At 45.5% G+C, this 18,326-nt stretch overlaps 2 protein-coding genes across 2 annotated transcripts; both read left to right on the forward strand.

Annotated features, from left to right (window-relative positions):
- The first annotated feature begins 27 nt into the window (after nt 1–27).
- Nucleotides 28–18,240, forward strand: LOC100483003 (dual specificity tyrosine-phosphorylation-regulated kinase 2). Its single transcript, XM_002918328.4, has 3 exons — nt 28–542; nt 7,587–9,607; nt 12,244–18,240. Exon 2 carries the CDS (start codon nt 7,608–7,610, stop codon nt 9,192–9,194), a length of 1,587 nt encoding a protein of 528 aa, XP_002918374.2. The 5' UTR covers nt 28–542; nt 7,587–7,607; the 3' UTR covers nt 9,195–9,607; nt 12,244–18,240.
- LOC117795085 (dual specificity tyrosine-phosphorylation-regulated kinase 2-like) lies at nt 9,667–15,770 on the forward strand. The gene has a single exon (XM_034643596.1). The coding sequence runs from the start codon at nt 10,136–10,138 to the stop codon at nt 11,828–11,830; it is 1,695 nt and encodes a 564-aa protein (XP_034499487.1). The 5' UTR covers nt 9,667–10,135; the 3' UTR covers nt 11,831–15,770.
- Nucleotides 18,241–18,326: the final 86 nt, after the last annotated feature.

Consider the following 18,326-nt stretch of genomic DNA (forward strand, 5'->3'; position numbering starts at 1 on the left):
GGCTGTCCCGGGCCTTCCCCCCCGCCCCAGCCCGGGGCTTGGCGAGGCCATCGCGCCCTTGTCGGCGGTCCAATCCTCTTCCCGGCCTGCGGCCGCTTGCAACGTGGGCCGCTCGGCCCCGGCCCGGCCCAGCCCGGCTCCGCCGCAGGGTCGCGAACTCGCGCGCCGGCGCCCGACTTAACTTTGCAGCTGCCCGAGCCCCGCCCGGGGCTGCGCGCCTGGGATCCGCGGCCCGGGCGCCCTTTTCCTCCCCCGGACGCCTGTTTTTACCGTCCGGCCTCTCTCCCAGGGAGAGCGGGGTTCGCTACCCAGAGGGGTGGGGCGGGGCGACGGGGTCTGGGTGACTTTCTCTCCCCTGACCCTCTTTTGTCTCCTCCCGCGCGTGGCTCCCAGGCCGAGGAGGGGACAGCGCCGTTCGTCAGCTTCAGGCTTCCCCGGGGCTCGGTGCCGGGGCTCCCCGGAGCGGAGTGGGGACCGGCCCGCCCTCCCCGATCGCCCTGCCGCCTCTCCGGGCCAGCAACGCTGCCGCCGCTGCCCACACGGTGAGAACCAGCCTCGCGGGAGGCCTGGGGGAAGGGGTGCGGGAGGGGCCCGGGGTATTAACACCCGGACGGTGGGGTTCTGACGCCGGGAGAAGAGAGGTCGAAGTGCGAGTGTCTCCACGCCCCTGGCTAGTGGCCTCTCTTGGACGCCACCCTGTGCAACTTGGGCGAGCCCAAAGCTGCAGCCACAAAGGAAGATTCGTGGCGTGGGCCCCTCACTTCCCCTCCGGAGCCCGCCCACCCCTGCGCTCCTCTTCCTCGGAACTTCCTCCTTGCTGCTTTCCTTCTTTTTTCCCACCTTTTTTCCGTCCTTGCTTCCCAGAGCTCCTTTCCCTGACCGGATAAACCCCCCCCCCCCCACGTTGGGTAGTGGGTATTTATAGAACAGATATGTGTGAGGGGACAGTCAGGCCGTCCTGCCCGGAAAATCGATCCCCCAAAGAGCCTCCCAGGCCTGGCTCCAAACAGCAGGGAGCACCGCCAATTGTCCCCCGCGTGTGGAAGCATGTTTTATGAGTGCTACAGGTTTGAGCACAGCAGAAATTGTAATTAACATTAACAAAAATAAGAGCCACAGCAGCAGTCAAAACAACAAGCCACCCCTGTAGGATTCAGCATTTGGATATTATTCCAAAGGAAAGAGCCGCCTTTGCCTTGGAAGTGAGAAGGGAAGGGAAGGGCACCTGGCAGGTGCTGTGGTCCCTCAGTGGGTGGAGTGGGAGGGGAGAGCCCGTCGCGGGACTAGTGGCTGCAGATTGGCAAGCTGGATTTGACTGCAGCATGCACCTTTTCTCAGCTCCCAGAGATTGCCCTTGGAAGGTGACTGCCAGCTTAGAGGAGGTGTGCACCTGGGAGGAGGTGATGGTTTCCCAGGTCCTGTTTCCGATTGGATCCTCCAGAGGGATGGCCTAAGGTGGTTCTGCGTGAGGGATGCTTTGTAGGAATATGGCTTCATTTGCCTAGTGAAAGTTGAATTCTTGTAGAAAAGGCCGTTTCTGGTCTACAGAGAAGCAGCTCGGAGGGTCAGGTATTATGGGGAAACTTTTGTATTAAAGGATTTGTGAGGATGGCTACAGTGGCATATCTCCCCTTGGACCTGGACCAATGTGCACAAGGCCTATAGGAGAACATTTTGTTGTTAGTCATTCTCATTCTCCCTCCCTTCTTTCTCCCTCTCCCTCCTCTCTCTCTCTCTCCTTTCCTTTCCACGCCCCCCCACATGTGACCAAGGGCTACGAATTCACTACATAGAGGGTTAACTTGATCTCTGTTGGCGCTGTTGATGGTAGAAGAGAATCTGTCAGTAGGCAGGCTGATTCCATATGTTACGGTTGAATGTTCCTGTTAGAGTGACGTTTTAGTTGAGGAATTGCCATTGGTTTTAGGGGTTTGGGTTTATTTATTTGTTTGGTTTGGGATTGTCTGACAGTTTGGAAAATATCACATCCACTTTTTTCCATGTGTGGATGCAATCACATGACTTGGTGTGACCTGGGAAAGAAGTACTTGGTTTGCACCTGGGTTCCAGGAGTGGGCTTTACTAGAGTAGAGCCTTTTTCCAATAGATACACGTAAGGAGATGAGAGAAAACAGAAGCTGTCCAATGGAGGAACATCCTGTAGTGGACCAGAAATGAAAAGATGTGGGGGTCTTTCTCAGGACTCCCAGGAATGGATGCTTATATTTTGTTGTGGTAGCTGACTGGTTTACCTGTTTTTAACTTATAGTGAAAATTCCAGTGTGCTCTTGGTCATTAGAGACTTGGTTTTGAAAGTGTGAAGTTAGCTTTTGATTGTGGTTTAGTTTTGATTTTTTTTTGTACAACATTGCAGATTTCCTAGAACAGGAGAGTCTAAAAAGACCACAGGATTTATCCGGTTCTACTCTTTTCATTTCACAGATGAGGAAACAGTTGGACAGGTTAACTGATTTGGTCAAGAGTCCCCAGCCAATTCATATCAAGGCTGGAGCTGTAGCCCGGCCCTCCTGAGCCTGGCTTCAGCATCTAGTTTGACACCACTCATCCTGGGAAGTTGTGTTCATTTCATTATAAATTCAGGAACCTTTGCAGATCCGTACTCTCATGTCTTTCAGGTGTTTATAAGTTTTTTGTTTTTTTTTTTTAAATTCCACAGCAGTGGTATCTGGGAAGAGCTGTTTTAGAATAAGGGGTGGTGAGGGGAAGGGTATTGAAGAGAGGAAAATGATCTTGTCCCAGGAGCTTGCCCATATTTTCCCTTGTAAATGATATAGTAGGTGGGTAAATATGTGATTATAAAGATTATGAACTTTGGAATTTATTTAGTCCATTGCCCTTTTGTACCCTATCTCCATGGATATATTATTGTATAGTCACTTTGTTTATTTCTGTTTGTCCTAGAAGTGTACCCAGTGACTGTCCCGATTCCTATTAGTTTTTTTTTTCTTTTGATGTTGTATGGGAGATAATAATATACTTATTTTTTTAATTCCCAAATGTTAGTATTATAGCACTTTTGTAACTGTTTTGATGGTTAAAGCAGTCTCCGGTTACCATTTTACCTTTATAAAATAATTGGGATTAAAGAAGAATGAGTATTCTCATTTTAAAAATAGGAATATTTTGAAGAAGAAAACGACTTAGGGCCACACAAGCTGTCTGTGTTTGAGGAGTGGCTAAACTCCAACCTTTCTGCACTCAGTTCTGTTCCCATAACACTATACAGCGTTTCTAAGATGACTTCAGGGTAGTTTCCAAATGCTCAAAAATGTTATAGCACAGTGAAATATCTGCTCTTTTCCACTTTATGATTGGAAGAGATTTAAACGACCAAACTGGTTAGACTGTTGTTCTTACATAATTTTTAATACTAAACTATTTCTTGGTCAGAGAAGGCTTTTGTAGGTCTCTCTTTTTGAACTCATACACTGTAGATATCTAACAACTGCATTCATCCTGTGTGTATTTTTAAATGTGACAGCCAGGCTAGGTAGGCCGCGGCGAATAGGAATGAGCCACGTTCTGAGACTTCAAGAGGCTGAGTGAGAGGTTTTTAGCATCCCTACCGTTACGTAGGCCTGGCATATGTGTTCTGGAAATGGTGTGGCTCTTCTGCAGCTACCCCCACCCCCTTTTTTTTTTATAATGGGTTAATTGTGCTTCTGAATTTCGGTGCGATTATAGAGTCCTGCAGTGTTTGAGATCAAAGGCCTTTCTTACTACAGTCTCTCAACTGAATCACCTTAACATCGGGAGAGTTTTTAAGATGCCACCCGCGGCTTTTAGGTGTTTAGTTGATGCATCTACTCTGGGTCTTTTTTAACGTCTGTCCTGTCGTTTGCCTTTAAAGTCTCTGCTGACGTGCTGTGAGCCTAACATCTTGTGACTTGGATCACCGGGGACTATTCCCCAATTCCCTGGGTGTTAACTTCATGTTTTCTTATGAAGGTACGAAGGTAGTTCCCAAATAGAACTCAGAGAGGTATCAGTTCGCAAGGGTTTATTAACATGGGTTCTTCCTTCCGTTCAGCAGATATTCCCAGAGTGCTTACTCTATGTTTGGGTTTATGTTAATAGGGACTCAACAAAGCTAAGAGGTGACCCCGCCCTTGAATTGCTTACAGCCAGGTGGGTACATCAGGTGTCAAAACACTTACAGTAGATGAAATAGGCATTAACAGTCTGTCCGTGGGCTGAACACACAGGGAAGGAAAGAGGACGTTTCACAGAAGAGGTGAGAGTTGAACTGGACACTGAAGGTGAGGAGTTAGGAAGGAGATTCCAAGCAGCTTTTGGAAAGGATGATAATAATAGCTTTTCTTTACTAATCCCTCTACACATTTTACCTTATTTAATCCTAATAGCCCTAATGAGAAGCCCTGTTGCCTTCTTTTTACAGCCAAGCATACGGAGGTTCAGAGAGATTAAGTAAATCGCCCAAGGTCACACATTTAGTAAGTGATAGAGCTGGGGTTCATTCCCCGTGTATCTAATTGAAAACACCTTGACTCATAACCATTATGAAACGTGACTTCACCAAAAAGCAGAGGAGCATAAAAGAGCATGGTGTCTCCACAGGTCTTGGGGAACCCAGCTTCGTTACTCTCAGAGAGAATTGTAACAGTGGTAGATGATGTTGGAAGAAAGGACTGAGGTCATTTATGTGCCACATTTTAGAACCTGGTGTCCTTGCCTATCAATTCTTGTATTATCTGTGGAAATGGAGTACGGTTGTAGGCCTTGAGCAAAAGTGAGGTTAATGTCAGATTGATAGTTTTCAGTGACAACTCTAGAAGTACTTTGGAGAGAAGACATTTGAGGAATTCTAGACCGAGAAGCAAGGGGGCATATTAGGACTCGGCTTCAGTTGTCCCAGTGAAAGACAACAGGAGTGGGCGGTGAGGCCCGGTCAGTGGAGAGGGAGTAGGATGGAGAGAGACAACAAGGCCTAGTGGGGACTCGGAAGGTGAGGGAGACACTGAGAAGGATTTCCAGATGTACAGCTTGAGTTGAGGTGAAGCCTTTTGTTTATTGGAAATTGAAGGTATGGGAGGAGGAAATTGTTTCGGTAGGAAAATCATGAGTTCAGTTTGAATTGCTTGTGGGAAAGGCCGTGGGTCTGTAGTTGGACACCAGCGTCTTGGGCTCAGGAGATGAGAGCTGGAGGTGGCAGACGTGGCAGATGTCAGTCCTCGGGTGGTTGCTGAAGCCCTGGCTGTGGTTAGGATCAACCGGGGAGACTTACGGGAGTTGAGAAGCCAGGAGAGTTGAGGCTTGAACCCTGGGGAACCCCCGGACCCACCCAAGAGTGGGTGAACTAATAGTTGGGACACCCGAGAAGACCCAGAGAAGGCTTTTGGAGAGCTAGGAGGTGAGCCAGTTAATTGTCAAGCTCTCTTTGGTGCTAGTCACTAAACTTGTGTGTTGTATTTTTAATTACGCAAAACATGAAGATTGCTGTTACAAAAATTGGAGTGAATTTCTCATGCTCAGAAAGTTTTGCTTTGCTATCTTTTTAGGAGTTGCTAAAGCCCCGAGGTTAATTTTGTCCCTAGTGAAGCCTCATGCTTTTTGTAGCTTGTATACTGGTAATGTAGGTTATGTCTGAATCGCTCCTTCCCGCCCTGAAGAGAATGGTTCTTTAGAAGAGATAGCTTTTGAATTTCAGGTCCTTGTATTTCCTGGTGCGTAAAAGACCACAGTGGGGAGAGAGGGGTGCAGAGAGTGGGCTTGGGAACAAAAGCAGTTGGACCAGCCTCTACTCCTTTCATATATACTCATGGACTTCCTAATTCATTTTTATGGACCGTTCTGCTTTTGGCATTGAATGGGGATTAAAATAACCTGTCCAGCTACCCTGACCAAAGTTCACTTAGCATGAGATATCATCTATGATTTTAATAAAAAGGTTTGACTAGAAGTCTTCTCAGAATTAGTCTGAGAAAATCCCTCGATCTATGAAATCACACTTCGGATAGGCCTTGGGACTATACTATGTTCTACTTATTTTAGAAGCAAGCAGGGAGAAAACTCACTCCTCAGATAATCACTGTGCAGGCAACATGTCAGTTAAAGAAAATTCGAGGGTCTTGGTCTGCTACTAAGAAGGACTTGAAATTTCATTTTGGAATCCAGATGATTCCAAACCACTTCCCAAACTGCTATATGACAAATACAAACTGCTTCTACTCTTTCGGTAGCACATAAAGTCCGAAAGGTAGGATTCAGAAAGAGCTCACAGAAAAATACCGCAAAAGATTTCAGCTAATTGGTTGTAAGCTTCTGCAGGGCAGCGACTCTGCCACTCGGGTGGCTAGACCTTGGCCCATATTGGTTGAGTGAATGAGCTGGGTTGTGAATGAGGAATTGATCGTTAAGATTATGTATAAAAATCACCAAGCAGGATGCATTAAGACTTGTGGGTGGTTGTCTGAGGCTGGCGAGAATTCGTAACTGAGAGGGGATCCTGGCTGCTAGCGCTCTCCCCTCCCTCACATCTTTGCAATAATAATACTTGAAAGAAATCCCAAGCAGATTCTCAGTAGAAGGCTGGGGGCCCCTTGGCTTGCACTGGCAGTTTTGTTTAGACAGGAATGTTCAGGGATGGCATGTGTGCCTGAAATAGAAGACGCTACTTTGTATTCCTTGTTGGAAAGCTGAGTATCCCAGCAGCCCACGGAAATACACTGTGAAGGGAGCTGAGCCATTGACCAAAAGGAAGACCCAAAACTGTGTGGTGGTTGGTTTGTTGCACTGAATGGCCTTAAATGGTCATCACAGTCAATGAAGCCCAGACATTTTTAAAAATAGATTAGGGGTTTACAGGATGCTGCAGTGCATATCTACGTGGGAATCTCTCAAGCCTAAAAGTGCAGATTTTTTGCCGCTGGTTCGTACATTTCCCTAGGTGTAGTCAGTTTTCCAAGTAGTAGAGAAGACCGAGAATGAAGATGCTAGTGTTTTCACAACAGAGCTAGTTAGACATTGGAGACAGAGTCGTGAACAAGACCGACACGGTCCCTGCCCTCATGGTAACGAGGAAGCTGCTAAGTCAAGTGTGAAAGGGGTTACGATGTGGAGGAGGGGGAGCCGGCAGAGACCACGTGTTAGTGCTTTCTCTGTGTCCTGTTTCGACTCCTGTTAAGCATGGGCTGAGTGGAACAGCTGGGGCATGCCAGGCCCTGTGCTAAGTATTAGGTAGAGGCCAGTGAACAAGACAGATGCTCTTGGCCTCCACAGGGAACGTGCTCTGAGGACCCTGGATACGTGCAGCAAACTGCTGGTCTGTCACGTGTAGCACTCATGGGGTCCTTCTTTCCAGGATCCCAAGTTTCGTAGCCTTACCAAGTGCACTAGTCTTTATCCTTTATTTTCTCAGAGGCTGTCAGCAGCCCGTCCACTTTCCCCGTCCAGGTGTTCATGAGCTCCCTCCTGGGCATACAGCTCTTTTGACGTGGTGCAACTGACTCTGACCGTAAATGCAGACAAATCGGATTTTTAAAGGTGCGGTGGGAGTTGACTTGGATAATATCCCATCCTACTCACGGTTGCTTTCTGCTTTCCAGATTGGCGGCAGTAAGCACACGATGAATGATCACTTACACGTCAGCAGCCACAGCCACGGACAGATCCAGGTACAGCAGCTGTTCGAGGATAACAGTAACAAGCGGACAGTGCTCACGACACAGCCCAATGGGCTCACCGCAGTGGGGAAAGCGGGCTTGCCGGGGGTGCCCGAGCGGCAGCTGGAGAGCATCCACAGACGGCAGGGGAGCTCCACGTCTCTGAAGTCCATGGAAGGCATGGGGAAGGTGAAAGCCACCCCCATGACCCCTGAACAAGCAATGAAGCAATACATGCAAAAACTAACCACCTTCGAACACCATGAGATTTTTAGCTACCCTGAAATCTATTTCTTGGGTCCAAATGCAAAGAAGCGCCAGGGCATGACGGGCGGGCCCAACAACGGAGGCTATGATGACGACCAGGGATCCTACGTGCAGGTGCCCCACGATCACGTGGCTTACAGGTACGAGGTCCTCAAGGTCATCGGGAAGGGAAGCTTTGGGCAGGTGGTCAAGGCCTACGACCACAAAGTCCACCAGCACGTGGCCCTGAAGATGGTGCGGAACGAGAAGCGTTTCCACCGGCAGGCGGCAGAGGAGATCCGGATCCTGGAACACCTGCGGAAGCAGGACAAGGACAACACCATGAACGTCATCCACATGCTGGAGAACTTCACGTTCCGGAACCACATCTGCATGACGTTCGAGCTGCTGAGCATGAACCTCTACGAGCTCATCAAGAAGAATAAGTTCCAGGGCTTCAGCCTGCCTCTGGTGCGCAAGTTTGCCCACTCGATTCTGCAGTGCTTGGATGCTCTGCACAAGAACAGAATCATTCACTGTGACCTCAAGCCCGAGAACATTTTATTAAAGCAGCAGGGTCGAAGCGGGATTAAAGTGATCGACTTTGGCTCCAGTTGTTACGAGCATCAGCGTGTCTACACGTACATTCAGTCCCGTTTTTACCGGGCTCCGGAAGTGATCCTTGGCGCCAGATACGGCATGCCCATCGATATGTGGAGCCTGGGTTGCATTTTAGCAGAGCTCCTGACTGGTTACCCCCTCTTGCCTGGGGAAGATGAAGGGGACCAGCTGGCTTGTATGATTGAACTCTTGGGCATGCCCTCCCAGAAACTGCTGGATGCATCCAAACGAGCCAAAAATTTTGTGAGCTCCAAGGGTTACCCCCGTTACTGCACTGTCACAACTCTCTCAGACGGCTCTGTGGTTCTCAACGGAGGCCGTTCCCGGAGGGGGAAACTGAGGGGCCCACCAGAGAGCAGAGAGTGGGGGAATGCACTGAAGGGGTGTGACGATCCCCTCTTCCTTGACTTCTTAAAACAGTGTTTAGAATGGGACCCTGCGGTCCGCATGACCCCTGGCCAGGCTTTGCGGCACCCCTGGCTGCGGAGGCGGTTGCCGAAGCCTCCGACGGGGGAGAAGACGTCCGTGAAGAGGATAACCGAGAGCACTGGTGCTATCACATCCATTTCCAAGTTACCTCCACCTTCCAGCTCAGCTTCCAAACTGAGGACTAATTTGGCACAGATGACAGATGCCAATGGGAATATTCAGCAGAGGACAGTGTTGCCAAAACTTGTTAGCTGAGCTGAGTCCCCTGATGCTGGTAATCTGAAAGATGCGACATTGCTGAGCCTTACTGGGTTGAAAAGGAGTAGCTCAGACCTGTTTTTATTTGCTCAATAACTCAACTCATTTGTATCTTTTCAGCACTTATTTTAATGTAAGAAAGTTGTTCATTTTGTTTTTATAAAATACATGGGGACAATGCTTTAAGTTTTTATACTTCCTGCAACTGTTTTTGTGTTCTCAAAGTATGGTGAGCCTTACTGTATCTGGTGTGGCGGAGTAATAAACATCAGTGGCAGGCCATTGATTACTTCGTGACTGCTGCGCATTTACAGATTGGTGTCAAAGACATTCACTGTTTCTATGGTTCATAGTATATTCTCCCCGAGGCGATGGCCCCCGAAGGTCCCCCTCCTCCCTCCGTGCTCCAGGTTCACGCACAGGNACAACAGAGCTAGTTAGACATTGGAGACAGAGTCGTGAACAAGACCGACACGGTCCCTGCCCTCATGGTAACGAGGAAGCTGCTAAGTCAAGTGTGAAAGGGGTTACGATGTGGAGGAGGGGGAGCCGGCAGAGACCACGTGTTAGTGCTTTCTCTGTGTCCTGTTTCGACTCCTGTTAAGCATGGGCTGAGTGGAACAGCTGGGGCATGCCAGGCCCTGTGCTAAGTATTAGGTAGAGGCCAGTGAACAAGACAGATGCTCTTGGCCTCCACAGGGAACGTGCTCTGAGGACCCTGGATACGTGCAGCAAACTGCTGGTCTGTCACGTGTAGCACTCATGGGGTCCTTCTTTCCAGGATCCCAAGTTTCGTAGCCTTACCAAGTGCACTAGTCTTTATCCTTTATTTTCTCAGAGGCTGTCAGCAGCCCGTCCACTTTCCCCGTCCAGGTGTTCATGAGCTCCCTCCTGGGCATACAGCTCTTTTGACGTGGTGCAACTGACTCTGACCGTAAATGCAGACAAATCGGATTTTTAAAGGTGCGGTGGGAGTTGACTTGGATAATATCCCATCCTACTCACGGTTGCTTTCTGCTTTCCAGATTGGCGGCAGTAAGCACACGATGAATGATCACTTACACGTCAGCAGCCACAGCCACGGACAGATCCAGGTACAGCAGCTGTTCGAGGATAACAGTAACAAGCGGACAGTGCTCACGACACAGCCCAATGGGCTCACCGCAGTGGGGAAAGCGGGCTTGCCGGGGGTGCCCGAGCGGCAGCTGGAGAGCATCCACAGACGGCAGGGGAGCTCCACGTCTCTGAAGTCCATGGAAGGCATGGGGAAGGTGAAAGCCACCCCCATGACCCCTGAACAAGCAATGAAGCAATACATGCAAAAACTAACCACCTTCGAACACCATGAGATTTTCAGCTACCCTGAAATCTATTTCTTGGGTCCAAATGCAAAGAAGCGCCAGGGCATGACGGGCGGGCCCAACAACGGAGGCTATGATGACGACCAGGGATCCTACGTGCAGGTGCCCCACGATCACGTGGCTTACAGGTACGAGGTCCTCAAGGTCATCGGGAAGGGAAGCTTTGGGCAGGTGGTCAAGGCCTACGACCACAAAGTCCACCAGCACGTGGCCCTGAAGATGGTGCGGAACGAGAAGCGTTTCCACCGGCAGGCGGCAGAGGAGATCCGGATCCTGGAACACCTGCGGAAGCAGGACAAGGACAACACCATGAACGTCATCCACATGCTGGAGAACTTCACGTTCCGGAACCACATCTGCATGACGTTCGAGCTGCTGAGCATGAACCTCTACGAGCTCATCAAGAAGAATAAGTTCCAGGGCTTCAGCCTGCCTCTGGTGCGCAAGTTTGCCCACTCGATTCTGCAGTGCTTGGATGCTCTGCACAAGAACAGAATCATTCACTGTGACCTCAAGCCCGAGAACATTTTATTAAAGCAGCAGGGTCGAAGCGGGATTAAAGTGATCGACTTTGGCTCCAGTTGTTACGAGCATCAGCGTGTCTACACGTACATTCAGTCCCGTTTTTACCGGGCTCCGGAAGTGATCCTTGGCGCCAGATACGGCATGCCCATCGATATGTGGAGCCTGGGTTGCATTTTAGCAGAGCTCCTGACTGGTTACCCCCTCTTGCCTGGGGAAGATGAAGGGGACCAGCTGGCTTGTATGATTGAACTCTTGGGCATGCCCTCCCAGAAACTGCTGGATGCATCCAAACGAGCCAAAAATTTTGTGAGCTCCAAGGGTTACCCCCGTTACTGCACTGTCACAACTCTCTCAGACGGCTCTGTGGTTCTCAACGGAGGCCGTTCCCGGAGGGGGAAACTGAGGGGCCCACCAGAGAGCAGAGAGTGGGGGAATGCACTGAAGGGGTGTGACGATCCCCTCTTCCTTGACTTCTTAAAACAGTGTTTAGAATGGGACCCTGCGGTCCGCATGACCCCTGGCCAGGCTTTGCGGCACCCCTGGCTGCGGAGGCGGTTGCCGAAGCCTCCGACGGGGGAGAAGACGTCCGTGAAGAGGATAACCGAGAGCACTGGTGCTATCACATCCATTTCCAAGTTACCTCCACCTTCCAGCTCAGCTTCCAAACTGAGGACTAATTTGGCACAGATGACAGATGCCAATGGGAATATTCAGCAGAGGACAGTGTTGCCAAAACTTGTTAGCTGAGCTGAGTCCCCTGATGCTGGTAATCTGAAAGATGCGACATTGCTGAGCCTTACTGGGTTGAAAAGGAGTAGCTCAGACCTGTTTTTATTTGCTCAATAACTCAACTCATTTGTATCTTTTCAGCACTTATTTTAATGTAAGAAAGTTGTTCATTTTGTTTTTATAAAATACATGGGGACAATGCTTTAAGTTTTTATACTTCCTGCAACTGTTTTTGTGTTCTCAAAGTATGGTGAGCCTTACTGTATCTGGTGTGGCGGAGTAATAAACATCAGTGGCAGGCCATTGATTACTTCGTGACTGCTGCGCATTTACAGATTGGTGTCAAAGACATTCACTGTTTCTATGGTTCATAGTATATTCTCCCCGAGGCGATGGCCCCCGAAGGTCCCCCTCCTCCCTCCGTGCTCCAGGTTCACGCACAGGTGTAGCATGTCCTGCCTCCATTTCCCATAAGCCTTGGGGGTGGTAGTGAGGGTGGGAGAAGAATGGTCAGGGCGACAATGATACTCTTAAGAAGAGCTGCACCTTAGAGATTTTTTTCCTAAACCAATGTTCAAAGAGAGACGCCCTCCCCAAGGTTTTAAATGCCCACTTAGCATCCTGACTTTCTAAAAGCGGGCCAGGCACACCTGGGTGGGTAAATGGAAACGTGTGCGTTCCTTCAAATTTTCTAATATGATCGGCAAGCTGTTTTGTAAAGAAGCCTCAGATCACGGACTTGGTTTTGCACCTAAATATAGAAATGTATTCCATGAACTGTTCCTCCTCTTTGCTTTCCTCCTCTCTGTTCCCCTTTTACCACACATCTGTTGCTTGCATTTAGGTTTTTTTTTTTTCTTCCTTCAAATATATATCCCAGACTGTTAATACAGAAGAGAGACATTTCAGCTGTGATTATGACCATTGTTTCATATCCCAGTTTAAAAAAGAACAGCAGCCTAGCTACTTTTAAGGTGGGGATTTCCATAGTTCCAAAGAAGGTTTAGCAAATTAGAGTGAGTTCACACTTTTCAGGTGCCACTGTAAGGTTCTCTTAGCCTGGGAAAGCATCAACTCTTTCTTTAAAAAGAAAGAAGGTTGAAAATCCTCTTGCTGAACAGAAGTCATTGTGACTGTTCAATGAGACCAATTTTAACAACAAATTTAAAGGCGGAGAAACTCAGTCGCAAGTTAAATGGTTTGACTTGCTTGCATCATTAGAAAAATCACAAATTGCATTCCTCTCTTATTTTCTTTTGGATTGCACTGATTGTTTTTGTGGGAATGACACTTTACCTGGGAAAGTAACTGAGAGTTAGGTAAAAGAATATTTTCGTCTCTGAATAATAATTATTTTCAAAGTGAAAAATTCAGTATTTTATCACTAATGTATGAGCAGTGATATTTATCAATTTCAAGGCACGTGGAAGAAATTTTTTAGTATGTGCAATTTAATATAGAAAGATTTTTGCCTGTTTGGATAATAGGTTTTGGGTAGTATAAATTAGGATACTTTTTTATATGCACAGATATTATTGTATTGCCTGTAAACTGATTTACAAGTACTTAAAGCATGGTCCCTGGCGAGGCCAAGAAAGTTTCCGGTTAAGTTCTTTTAATATTAGTCCTACAGTTTCTCTTACTTAAAAAGGAAAAAGAAAAAAAAAGAGAAAAGAAAGTAGTTTTTGGAACAAAACACTTATCTTGAGGCTTTGTCAGTTGTTGGTGGAGAAAAACGCTCAGGAAATATTACAGATATTTGCCAAAAAACAGTAATAAGATTAGCTTATTAATAAGATAGTGATGTTGTTATTTGCTTTTCTATTTAAGGGTGTCACTGATAAATTAATTTGTACTTCTGTATTTAGAAATTAGAGCTTTTTTCCCTAGTCAAATTCTTCAGCATATTGTACCCATTTCTGTGTAATCTGTGGAAGTGCAATAATATGTTAGTAAGTTGCTTTTAAAATGCTCACGTGATGATACCCCAGTCAGTGGCTTACAGAATTTAAAGATTGTGTATTTATTACTGAAATTCTGACTTAAAGGCATAAGAAGTGTAAGACTTGGTATGGCGGCTTTGTAAAACCATAAGCCTCTGAATGATGGTTCGCTTCTTGAGGTCAGTAAAACGAAAACATAAAGGCTGTTTTTCCGTTGCAAAGCTCCTCTTCCGTATCCATGCGCATTTTCACATTTAGGTCTATATGAACCTGAGCCTGCCAGGAATCGAAATTTCCCTTTAAAATACGTGTGAAAATTTAGATATGGACTAATACTGCTGTCTTTCCCCCACCACATAAAACTGGTTCTTAAGATGCCAATAGTGCATTTGTGACTATATTCACAAATGTAACCGGAAACTTTTAAGCCAAACTATAACGTGCAGCGCTATGCACCCCCGCCCCCCAAATACAGTGAAATTTACTTCATTCACAAGAGCCACCGTGTTCAGTGTTTAGTGATAGAGCTGCTTTGAAAAAAATTCTAGCTTAATTATGATGTCCAAAAAAGAAAAAAATGTTGCATCTCTGTGATCTTAAATGAAGGGCTCTAAAAGGCTCCTGGGAGTTGGCTTGGAAACAGTCCTTGGTCTCACAGGTTACCGTTGTCTAGAGATGTCTGAGCTGTTTTCAGACTTCAGACTAGCACGGTGTCTTGTCTTCGGTTGCAGTCTCATCTGGCTCCGTTCCTCGCACCTCCACAGTGCGCATTACCACGTCAGGGCGTCGCTACACAGTGGAACAGCACGGGATGCAGGACAGAGCAGATCAACAGTAGAGGAGAAGTTGTGCCCTTAGTGTTAACAATGTGCCTTTTGTTCTGAATGCCATGTGGTAGGGCATGCATTTTTTGGCCTCTTTAACTCTTTGAATACCAGGCAGTAAGGATGGAACCCACCTCTGCAGAGATATATCTGTCTTAAATACGCAGTTACTTACAGGCCTTAATAGAAACCATAAGGCGTGGATCATCATCAGGCATTGAGAAAGGTAACCACTGGTTAGTTACACAGGAAATGCCTCTGTTTAAGGGGTTAAAGATGGTCTTTGTTGTATCTTAACATCAGACTGATTTTTTAAATAATATTTTTTTGTTATGCTAACACTAGACAAAAATCAACTGTATTCGTAAAACTTTACCTCAAACCATTTAATTTTATAGTATGATTAATCCCAGGGCATTTGGTATGAACCAAAGTGCATTCCTTTTCTACGTGCCTGGCTCTAGTACGGATGGCCAGGGATTTTTACAATTTGGGTGCAAGGCACTTAAGCCACTTTTAAACTTAATGGGTGGTTTGGAGTCGTGTTCAAGGACTCCATCAGGAGGTTAGGCAACACTTCAGGCATCAGTAGCATTGGGCCATATTGGAATCTTAAAAAGTGTGAATTATTTTAAAGAGAGCATTCATTTTTGTAATTTTTTTCATCAAGAATATTTCTGGTAAGCAGAAGACTTTTTTTTTAAAAAAACTGATTTGGTTGGTAAAGGTTTTAATATCGCCCAACATAATGGTGTAGTAGCATTTAAAAAAAGTATTTGTCAACTCTGTTTCTTAGGGGCTTGTACATCTCTCTGCTATGGACATATATAAAATTAATTGTAATTATACTCAGCTCAACTGCTACAGTTAAGTCTAGGCAGTGGCTTGGGTTTTTATCGAGCAACAACTTAGACACGTGACTGTAATATGCTGCAACTGTGTGTACTGAAAATATGTGAAAATGGTTGAATGTGGACTGTGTATATATGTATTTAAACATTTCTGTGAGATGCTGCTGTCGCCACTTAACATGAACTATGTTCTGGTGGATTTTAATCCTAGTGGCCAGTTCTATGATACTGTATGTATTGTACAGCTGAAGACGGAGTAAGACTGTTCAGTGAATATTTGTTACATTTTATTGTCGTGGCCAGAGACAATTTCAGAATAAAAATTTAATGTCCTACCTTACTTTTCTCCCCTTTTCTAACTATAATTTAACTCCTGATCTATTTCTGGTGATATTCTTGGTCTGGTAGCCTGGAGAGAGTTTAGAAGGCAAACACTGTCAGCTACAATTGATTTCTTTTTATCAGTTCAGTATAAATGTGCAAGTTCCAAGTCAGAAAGACTAACGTTTTAGTAGGCAACTCTTGCTTTTCTCGGGATATCCTATTCCTTAAGCTCTGTTACTTGTCCTTCATACGGACTCTGCGGCCATGTTCTATATCCTGCTAGAACGTCAAATCTTTTTTTTTTTACTTCTTTCCTTTTTTTTTTTTTTTTTAACCTTCAAGGTGACAAGCTGTGGGAGCAGAGTGTAAATTATTCCCCACCAGTCTATTCTTTCCTGTGCCCAAGTTCTGGCAAATGATTGGTATGTGCTCTCACCAGCTCCCTGTATGCTTCTTAAGGCTGACGCCTTTGCAGTTCTTATACTTGGTGGTCTCTGTGGTTCATGTTTTTGGGGGTTTTAGCGTCTCTTTCTGCCATGGCTGGATCAGAAAATAGGGCCTGTAAAGTGCAACTAGCTCATGATTTATCAAGTTCAGTTACGACCAAGTAAAGAGTTTGCTTACAGATGACAGCGAGCCGATGCTCGAGTAATTTGTCAGACATTGCAGGGATATTATGTAGACGAATATTTCCCTCTCGTGGAAAGAACTACCTCACATTTTTATTTACACCCCTCCTGCCACCAATGGCAGAAAAACTACTTAGTGTGGCTTCTTGCAGCAGAAGTGGAATGTGCTTGAAACAAGGGAATAGTAGGTGTTCCCCAGCCCAGACTTGGCCTTATCATATCCTATGCCGTCATCTCCCATGACTGCTTTTCTTGCTAATCAGAGTTCTTACCCAGTGAAAAAATACCAATTGACCAACTAACCAAGAAGCCCAATATATTTAGAAAAAAAAATTTAAGAGATGTGTATCACGTATAAAATTGAAAGATGCTAAAGCAGCAATTTAAATTTAGGATCGAAGGTCCAGATGTGATGTACTCAGCAGGTTATAGTTTCTACTCATTCTCTTTTATCAGATCTTTTCAAAGCTCTTTCTTCAATTGATTAATACTATATTCTGTTTGAATTTCTGTAATCTTTTTGCTTTGGGAATCAACACCTAAACAAATAACTATTTCTGGAATGTCAAGGTTGCCTTCAAACTAGCACTCCAAAATGTTCTTAGCTGGCATTGTTGGGAAAGGGAAAATAGTTTATTTTCTGTTTTGGAAAGAGCATGAAGAGGGTTTGAAGAAAGGGTATTTGTGACATTGTTTCACTGTTGTTTTTAAGAAGTTTGAATTACGCTATGGTTTTTGTTTGTTTTTTGTTTTTTTAGTCATTAGGCTAGATGACCACTTGTCATCAGTGATGCTTACCACTGTCCAGAATGAAAAATGACTGCCAGCGTGTTGCACGTACATAAGAAAATTGCATCTTACTGCAAAGGCTTTGGTTTTATTTGGTTTGACTTTGACATACTGTCTTGCTGTGGTCATGTCCTTACTATCTGTGCTACATTTCCTATAAATCGGGGAGGGCCCGGTTGCTATTCCTTTGCTTCTCAAGGACCTTTAATGAGCAAACTAATGAATTTATATTTACTCCTCCAAAGAAAGCTGACATTTTAGGAATATTAACTAGTCATCTATAATAAGGAGCAGCAGGGTATAACTGATATGTTCCCAGAGCATTGTTCCTTCTGAAGAAGACTTCACAGGTCTCATAGTGTTGTGTGAACATCAGTTCAGCCTTATACATTCCTGTAAGCTCTAATTATCCTCACTTGATATCTGAGGAAACTGAAGTGACTTGTTCCAACGTGACTTTGTAAAAACAGGTTGGTCCTCAGGTTGCAATCTGACAAAGAATTTTGATCTTGGACAGTATAGGAAAATCCCCAGCCATATATCACATACAAAAATTTAGAAAGAGGGGCGGGGGATTTGAGCTAGCAGTGAGCATTTCTATTACTTGAATAAATTGTGTATCAGTTCCCAGAATATTTTTTAAGAGAGGAGAAGATACAAAAAAACGGAGGATTACAGCATCTTTGTCTCCTCAGGTGTGCCTGATAACGTGCACTGTGCACGCACCTCTCGGGTAACTTGTGAAAGAGGGACTCCTAATATTGCCATATTTGGGGAGGTTGATAAATTATAGTAGCTTTCTTATTTTCTGTTCTTAAAATATGCTTTTTACATTTGAATGTATGAAAATATTTTTGACTCTTTATTAATTCTCAGGGATTAGAAGTTAAATTTTACTGACTGTAGTAGCAGGTAAACCTCTTAAATTCAAATTTGCTCAGGTTTCCTATTCTTTGCCTCCATATTGAAGAAAACACAGATTGCCTGCCAGGCAAATATATAAAAATTAAAATTCCAAATACAATTTTAAAGCACCAATTGTAAATAAACCAATTTTACAAACTAAAATATTGTGTCTTTCCTTGCTTTTTATCCCAAATTATTTTCTCTCCTAAGTTTCAGGAGTTTTAAATATCTAGACTATTTCTTCACTG

Source organism: Ailuropoda melanoleuca, chromosome 15 (genome assembly GCF_002007445.2).
Source record: "Ailuropoda melanoleuca isolate Jingjing chromosome 15, ASM200744v2, whole genome shotgun sequence".
Lineage (NCBI taxonomy): Eukaryota > Metazoa > Chordata > Mammalia > Carnivora > Ursidae > Ailuropoda > Ailuropoda melanoleuca.